This window comes from Solanum lycopersicum, chromosome 9 (genome assembly GCF_036512215.1).
Source record: "Solanum lycopersicum chromosome 9, SLM_r2.1".
NCBI classification, from domain to species: Eukaryota; Viridiplantae; Streptophyta; class Magnoliopsida; order Solanales; family Solanaceae; genus Solanum; species Solanum lycopersicum.
Genome location: NC_090808.1, coordinates 57,565,833 through 57,575,147, shown reverse-complemented (window position 1 = coordinate 57,575,147; position 9,315 = coordinate 57,565,833). Strand labels below are relative to the sequence as shown.

General features: G+C 34.4%; 1 protein-coding gene across 1 annotated transcript; it reads right to left on the bottom strand.

The window, feature by feature from the left end:
- Window positions 1-7,769: 7,769 nt before the first annotated feature.
- On the bottom strand, window positions 7,770-8,291 carry LOC101251029 (agamous-like MADS-box protein AGL29). The gene has a single exon (XM_004247255.1). It carries the CDS (start codon window positions 8,289-8,291, stop codon window positions 7,770-7,772), a length of 522 nt encoding a protein of 173 aa, XP_004247303.1.
- Window positions 8,292-9,315: the final 1,024 nt, after the last annotated feature.

Here is a 9,315-nt window from a genome sequence, read left to right as displayed (position 1 = left end):
AAGAAGAAGACCAAACGATGGAATGATGAGCATATTGTCTGTTGACTTTTTGAGACTTGGCAAAAGGTATTATTGTTTAACTCTTGATTGAGGTTATTTCGGACAAGAGGTGGATTGAGAAGCATAAAATCTGGAGTAGAACAATGAATGAAGAGGAGCTGACTCGTACTGCGACGTTAAATTAGATGCTACTCGGGAGGCAACCCAATACTTTATAATGAAAAAGATATTTGCATTATATTTTCTTTTAATAGGCTAGTTTAGTTTACTTTTAGTTATAGGATATTTCTTTTTTCTTATAATTTGTAATTTATAATTGAAAAAAAAAAGATGAAATGAGGGTGAATATTCGGTGAGTACACCAGTGGAGTCCACAATAAGAGCGCGTCGCAGACTTGATATTGCCAAGTGATGGGTGCCCAAGAGAAAAATGCGATGCAAAAATTGTCAAGGAAAATTTTTGACAACTCCGTATCACGATCTGAGTTCATTTGGAATTAAATCAACATGGGTTGTCAAGTGGATTCTGCGACCTCACAGCATCACGGTCCTATTCGTCTTATGAATTATTTCTCCCGAATTTCGATGCAAAGAATCGTAAGGCATGTCCGAGACATCTCTACGTCATGGACCTGGTATATTTTTCAGGCCATTTTCATTAAGAGTCAGGTTTTACCCCACCAATATGGTAAAACCTGACCCCATCCCCTTTCAAACCCTACTCCCTCCATAAATCAAATCCATGTTACGAAGGTGAAAGATCTTGCTTAAATTTTTTATTCTTTCGTCCATCTAAAACTCAAGGTATGTTTCCCACATCTTTTCTTCTCTCTTTATGGTGACATTTTTATGTGAGTTCATGAATGTGTGGTAATTGTTTGTAAATGGAATGAAATTGATTGATTCTTTGTATAAATTGTGTTAATAGGTCAAATACTTTATGTATTTAGCCTAAGTTTGCGACAATGTGTGTGGGTGTCTTGGGGGGTTGTGAAGTCTTGAGTTGGAATCAGGTGATGGTGAATATTGTTTCTTAGAATCAAAATTGTTTGGATTTGTATGTTTAGGCTGGGTTGAATCGTGTGAATCACATGCTGAAAATGACATTGGAAAGTCTGAGCATCATCTTGTTTGTGGAGTTCTGCTCGAGAGTAAGTATGGGGTGACCCTTCATTGTCAAGTCTCGTTAAAGGTTATGATTTTTGTCTGATTGTAGGTTACCATGTCTAACACACGAATGTCGGGAAAAGAGGTGGCGCTTTGTAGCAGTAAGAGAGTAAGGACGGGCACCACTATTCCCCTGGCACCTGCAATCCTAAGAGGACAGACTCAATGCTATGGGTCCAAGATAGTCACATCTGAGGGCAAAAGGTCGTACAAATCACGCACGAATGCCAAGTACTTATCGAATATAATACTTGATGATGTCGATTTGGAGAGGGAGTTCCCACACATTATGCATTGCCGACAAGAGTTGCACATAGTTTTCATCTTGTAAGATCCATCAGAGTGCAATGTTAGTATGGTGCAGGAATTATATGCAAATTAGAAGCCCAATGTAGTTCTTACTTTGTGACAGTGCGGGGAGTGGAGGTCCCTCTAACATCTTCAGTGATAAATCAAATATTTGGGACTACAAATACTCTTTCTGATGTTTACAGGGGGATCAATATTAGTCCTCCGTATCAGCAAATTTGACATGCTCTGTGTGGGGTATAATGCACTGCAAAGTGTCTTCGACATGGGCACCCTGGCTATCACAAGTCATATCCTTACACTCATATGAATCAGGAAGCCTGGGTGTGGTTAAAAATTGTCATGGATTGTTTAATACTAGGGTTGCATTTTAACGAGGTGATGAGAGACCGAGTTTACTTGTTATATGCATTAATGAAGGACCAAACCATTAATGTAGGAGTGGTGCTAAAGTTGTCTATGCGCTAAACTAGAGTTCATCGAGGTAGAAGGCATGCTTTTGGGGAACTAATAACTATTTTGTGTAGGAAAGCTGGCGTTCCAGAGAAGAGAGTGGATTACATGGCACCCTTTTTCACCACGCACCTTGACGTAACAAAGACAAAGGGGTCGGAGAATATGCATGGACCCACCATTACTGTAGCAAAGTGAAGCAAGAGGGATGATATGATCACGATGCGCATGTTTGGATTGGAAATGTTGCATCGCAGAAATGGATGTCGAGCTTTGACTTAGGAGGAACAAGATGAAGTGGTGTTGAAGTACTCCAATAATGAACATGCTAAGGCCTTCCTTCGACTCAGACCTACAATTCTAGAGCAAGTTTGGGATGATGTCCCAACTGATGAGGACAAGAGGCATACCATATCGGATAATGAATTTGATTCTGATGTAGAAGTGGGTGACCTATTGACTTTTAAGGGCATCGATGGTGAACCCAACATGGATGAATGATCAGGGAAGTTTACCCGCCCTACTTGGCTTTCCTTTTGCATTATGTCACACTACATAAGTGTTGTGTTTTAAATGTGGAATGGGAGACTATATCTGTGTAAATAGTTTTTTTATTGTGTTTGCTATTTTATTTTGGGTTCCTTGGTAGTTGTTTTGGTTATTTAGACAAGGACAATCCCATTGAACCATGTTTTAAAAAATATTTTTTTATTTTTTAGGATTGAGTCAGTGTCATAGTTAAGTCAAGCCAACCTATGATATATGGATGACGACCGTCATAGGGAAGGTTTCATCATTTGGGTTTGTGGGGTTGAATTTCGGCTAAGTCTACACAACTTCTTTAAATTACACTGAAATTTGTAAATATTGGATGACTTTGCGCTGAGCCATATAGGCTCTTTGATGTGACTATAATTGACGTGTGCTTAAAATGAATTTGTATCAGTGATTGGGAAGTACTATATGGTGACCAGTTCTGAGTTGAATATGTTCCAGGTGTTTAAGATATGTGCATTCCTTGCTATTAATTGAGGTCCAGAACTTGCCCGATGTGTCTTTATAGCGAAGTAAGAGGATAAGGAATTTGGAAAGTGATATAGGTAATTCTTTGATAGCCCTGATTATGCCTTCCTATATCCACCTTTATGTATATCCCTAATTAAACCCTCGAGCCTTGAACTTATTCATTGGTAGCCTATTTTGAAGATAATACTTATTCCTTCTCTTGCCTATAAATTTGATCCAAAAGATCCTAAACACTTTGTGCGAACAATACTGAAGGAAGCGAAAGTTGAATGGCAAGCCCTAACATAAGTTTGGCAAATATATGTTTGAAAATAAAAATAAAATAAAATATGGGCACATATAATAAATAAATAAATAAATAAACTTTGATGAATGAATTTAGAATGAAAATGGTGGGAAGAGGTGAATGTAATGCTTTGCAACAAGCGGTCAAATGGTTCCAAGAAAAGGAGCGTAAAAAGGAGGTTATTGAAAGAAGGTCCAAACATAAAAATTTTTTTTGCATTAAAGCGCTTGGGAATGCAGTCACTATTTATATCCTAAAAATAGCTTGTACCTGTCTCGTAGCCTTCATTACAACCCTTAAATGGTCTAAGTGATCCTAAACTTCCATATTCTCAAAAGTAGTGAGGCTATACATAAGGGCAAGCCTATGGTTCGTTGGTTGTGGCATGTGAATTCTTCAAGAGTGTGAGCAAAATTTGATTCCCGCACCCATTTGGTTTGAAATGTTATGTGTGAGTATATTATTGTGTTCATTTGCAGTGTTGATCTGATATATCTTTGGATCCAAAAGTTATGCATGAGTTTGTTGTGTTATAAGAGTCTAATCTTGAGGCTAGATTGTCTTTCTCGAGTTGTCCGAATCAATGCATGGTATTTGTCGTGTTGTTTGTTGTGATATTATGGTAATTGTCGTGGCCCAAGCTGAAATGCTATCAGGGGAAGTGTAGTAGAGTCATGGTATGCTTGAAGTGTGGTAGTGTTTGAGGACGAACAAAAATGTAAGTGTGGGATGGTGATCTTAGACGTATTTATGCGCCTAATAACCAATTTATCTAATATATATAGCTAAGTTTGAGAGTATTTTTGTTGTCGAAATTGGAATTTGAGAGTCTTTTGATGTTGCTTCTTCTAACCAATATGATTATATATTTTAGGATAAAAAGCAAAGTTGAACGATCCAAAATAAGACACCTTGATAGGGGTCAAAACAAGAAGATAAAGTTGCCGGAAAAAAGGGCCAAAAATATAGAGAATACACTACAAGGGAGCATCTCTGCGTCGCAGAGCTAATACGTGTATGTACAAGAGGCATTCCACTTAACAGTGGAGTGTGAGATGGGAGCGTGTTGTAAAGAGGTTTCGGTTGTGTGCAAGTTTAGGCGAGGAACAGGTCCGCATCGTGGACCTGGGCACCATAATTTGTCCATGTGTTTTTATTTTAGACGATAAATGGTTTAGGTGGGTTATTTTATTTTTATCAAGTTCCAAAAAGACGGGAGCATTTGGAAGTTGGGCGATTTTGCTACACTCTCTAGAGTTTTTCTTCTATTTTTTCATCTTGGTAAGCCCTTGTATGATCCAAATACATAATTTCATGATATTTTGTGCTATGAGTAGCTAAAGTCCCTATTTCTAGGGTTGTAACTACGGCTAATGATTTAATTTCTAGTATGAGAAGGGTTATATTATGATTTGTACTTGCCTTATTGTTTAACTATTTTAATGCATGATCAATATTAAAATAAACTTGTTGTTCGCTCTTGAACTCGAAAGATGAATAAAGCGATAGACCAAAGAATGTGGGGAGTGGGTTCATTCTAAGGTAAAGTCTAAAATATTTTGTATATAGGATAGTTTTATACTTATATACCACACGTGGTTAATGAGAAAGATGAATGCTTGATGCTCCATCACTTGTTCATGCCTAACCTCTCTCAAAGATGTAGTTAGGTTGTCACTGGTGGTAGGCGATTAGAGGTCAGGAGAATATGATCGTAAAATAAACTTTGCGAATTTATAATAAGGATAACCCGTCGAATGATAGGATATATTATTATTATACCAAAGATCGATCTATGCTACAACCCTGGAATACTTCCCAAATTGTGAACTTCTCTTGTTTGAAACTGTTTGATTGTAAGTACTTAATTTTTGAGATTGTATAGTTAGTAGTTATAAACAACTTCTAAAATTGTTGTCACCTCAGTAAATTTAGTTATACATAAGAAAATTGGTATTTGTTGATTGGAAGTCCTTTGAGTTAGACAATTCGGCTTGAAAGAGTCGATGTACTACTTGAGTGACCATGTACACTTGCGTGTGCTTTTGGACGCAACAACGTTCTTTGGTGAAAATAGCAAGTTGTTCTCCTGCTTGACAATAATTGCAAATGAATTTTGTATTTCTTTTGTGTTTTTTAATATCTCTTTCTTGACTGAGTTTGGTTGTAAATCCATTTTAGATTTACAACTTCTCTTTCTTTGGTTGTAGTAACACACTATCAAGCATTAATTTTGTCAATCATCCAAATTATTTTCCTGTGGATTTCTTCCAAAAATCATGCTTTATTGTCTCATCATAATTTTATAGCTCAACACCGGTGAGGTTGCATCTTTGATAAATGTCACTCAACATTTTTTTTCCCTTGGAAGTGGTCCTTCGTAAATCTGAATTTGAGATTTCTCCTCATTGAGGGACATCTTCCTCGTTCTATTCCTCGTCCTCTTTTTTCTTTGACACATATAAAAATATGATAGAAATATTCTCTATCTTAATCCCAGTTTGTATCTCAGGATGACCTGCACCATGTATTTTTTCTTGAGAAGCTTCAAACCATGAAAATGCAAGTGAAAATCTTTTGTACCAAAACCATGACTATAACTTTATTTTTGAATGCATTGTAATGAAAGTGTAAAGGAAAATTTCTTTTTATCATCTCTACTTCAATAATGACTTGATTAGGCTCAATTTATAATAAATCTTGCGATAATTGTCTCTAAGCACAAGAGAATAACCATTTTGCACGAGTTGACCAACATTAAGCAAATTTTCTTTCAAGTCAGGAACATAAAGAACATCATGAATTTTCTTGTCGCTACCTTTTGTATTTGATCGAAATGGTACCTTTACCTTTTGAATCAACTAAGGCTCTATCCCCATCCTCATTTTAATAGTGATTCTACCATTATTGAGCGGAAAGTCATTTCATCTCCAGTCATGTGACTGCTACAATCGCTATCAACATACTATTCATTACTTTTTGCTGAAGCATTAGATTGAGAAGAAAAGAAATTTCTTCCTTTTCATCCTCCTGTTCTTCATAAAAAAATTGCTTGTTGTCGTTGCTTTGGCACAAACCTTCTCAATATGGATAAACTTTTTACAAAAGTTACATTGAGGCTTGCCTTTGTGTCAACATTTCTACATTGTAATAATTAGTCTTTTTTCAAATTATACAAAAAAGACTATAATTTTTTTCTCATTTTTCTTCAACCTTCTTAGATGAATCATCGTGATCCTGCTTCTTTTTTGGATTGTAATAAATTTTGAGAACTCTCATTGGTTCTGGACTGAAAAGTCGTATCTTTGAGTTGATCTTCATGAATTTTGTTTTGCTTCTGTGTGCACAAAATAATCTAACTATCTCTTCATGGAAAGCTTAGAAAAATCTTTCGTCTCCTAAGTGATAGCAACAATGTACTCAACAATGACACTTATTAGAATCTTTCACAGCTTGTTGGTCAGAAATTGTATCATCGTAATTTCTTATTTCCTTGACAATATTCATGACTCTTGTGCAATATTCATCTATCAGATTCTATCATCTTTTAATATAAAACTCTCTTATAAGAGTTTGAATTTTTATATTGCTTACTTTTTCGTCACCATACACCTCTGTTTCTAGAGACTACCAAGCTTGCTTTGCATTCGTAGAAGTAGCGATTTTTACAAGATATGATCTTGAGACTCCCATTTAGATTTTGATCAAGGCTTTTGCATCTTGAAGATATTTATCCACAAAATTTTTCATCTCTCTGTTCAACATTGTTTTCTGGCTCTTCATAGCCATTTACAATAATAGTCCATAATTTTTCAGCTTTATGATGTATTTTTCAATCTAATCCTCTAGTATTTGTACCCCCTTTCCATGTATATCAATTTATATGACTCACTTTTCTTCTTAGTCACTAAAAAGAATGATAGATTTCTTTATGTAGATTTTTAAATATTAAAATACTCATGTTACTCTTAATGAAATAATTTGAAGCCACATAAATATTTATAACTTATTATAGACAACACTCAAAAATCTTTTTTTCCTTTAACTCCGTGTCAAGTCAATTAACTTATATAAATTGAGATAGAGAAAGTGTAATGTTGAACCTTTAGAAATGATTCTTGGACGAGTACTTCTTTAAAGTTTACTATATTATTATTGCCAAATTTGTTTGTACAAATTTCGACAATTACATATATATATATATATATATATATATATATATATATATAAATTGATCACTTCAACAATGTTACTAGTTAAATAAAAATTTCAAATGATTTACCAATTTAGGAAACACAAAGCATCATTAAAGATAAACGATGAAAAAAAACATACTTAATAACATAAGAACTACATAACCTATTATGTTGCAAGCTAAAACCTCATAAAATAAGTGATTTAATTAAAAAAAAAGCAAAAATTGACCATAATAGAAGACTCGATCACTGGTAAAGTCTTCTCGTATCAAAGCTTGAATTTCAATGACTTCAATTATCAACTCCATTATAATTTGAGTTCAAGATCCCTCCTACTCTTCTGGATCAGGAACGACATTTAGGTCAAACTTTAGATGCTCAGTCGTAATAGCACTTTGTATTTCATTTTTAAATTTCTCTACCTTCAACTTCAATGCTAGCTTCTGCTCCTCCATGTGTTTATCTGAAGGTATTTCTAAGCTAGGGTGCATAATCTTATGCATTAGTTTTCGTTTTTTCTCTTTGTCGTTCCATGCTTGTAATTCTTTATGGAGATCTTTCAATGCCTCGAAACCATTTGATTCTCCCTCAGCATAATCACGTTTGTGATCCTCCTGTTTCACTTTGAGAAATCTATCAATTATATCTGCTATGGTTGCGGAATCATTAGAATATGGTTTTCCACTTGGTGAAAATAGCATAACACCAACATCTGCTCCAGTCCGAGTTGCAAACTTATGTGCATCCTCGAACAAAGTTTTTTTTCTTTTTGAGAAACTCACCATACGTGCTCTCTCATTCTCAATCAACTTCATTTCAATTTTTTGCTTGCCTTTTTTGTTCTCATTCTCCATTGGAAAGAAAAATGTAGAATAAAGTAAAATGTTTTTGTTGAATAAGACTGGGCAATTTTAAGAGGAACATTTGTGTAATTTATAGTAGGTGAGTGAGTGTACTCTCACGAGTATTGTAATGTCTTCTTGTTATTAGTCTAGCTAGCTATCACATGTATTGTGATGTTTATTTTAATGTTTTTATATTATGATCGAATCTTTATATCACGTGTATTATAACATTTGTTTAATGTATTCACATTATGAGTCTATTATCATATTTATTTAGTATTTTCATATTATGTGATTTAATTACAAGATTACCTTGTAACTCGACAAAATTATGAAGTTACAAGGAAATAGTGTTGAATTGAATTTAAAGACAAATCAAAAATCAACAATGCTTACATATATAATATTAATTCAAAAAGTGGAAAAATTGGAAGAATAGTAGAGTTTTCTCTTTGTGACCTATATGTCACAAATTTGACTTGTAAGAGCAATCACTAATGGTAGTGTCAATTGTAAATCACAAATCAAATCCTTACAGAAAGGTGATTATACTAATCTAAATAAAATGATTCATGTCTTATGACTCTATGACAAATCTCATCCCAAGAATACTACTTCTTACAAATACATTCAACACATCGAGTCCTAATAAAAAAGTACCTATTGAATCTTGCATTCATCATCATGTTATAAAAACCACATTCAAGCCTAGAACTATAACCACTCAATGGAATCCTACTAACTAATTCTTCTAAAGTATCTCATTCTCTCACCATCTCTACCAGTATGTTATAAACACCACATTAGCGCCTAGAACTATAACCACTCAGTGGAATCGTATTAACTAATCCTTCTAAAGTTTCTCATTCTCTCACCATCTCTGCCAATTGAAATTTCACACATAACTACCTAGAAGGATCACTGAGTAAGTTTAGCGAAAGACCATAAGCATGATTCATTTGAAAAATATGATATAAGACTATGAATGACTTAACATTATGTTTGTAACCATTGAAAGTAAATCAAGAATTCA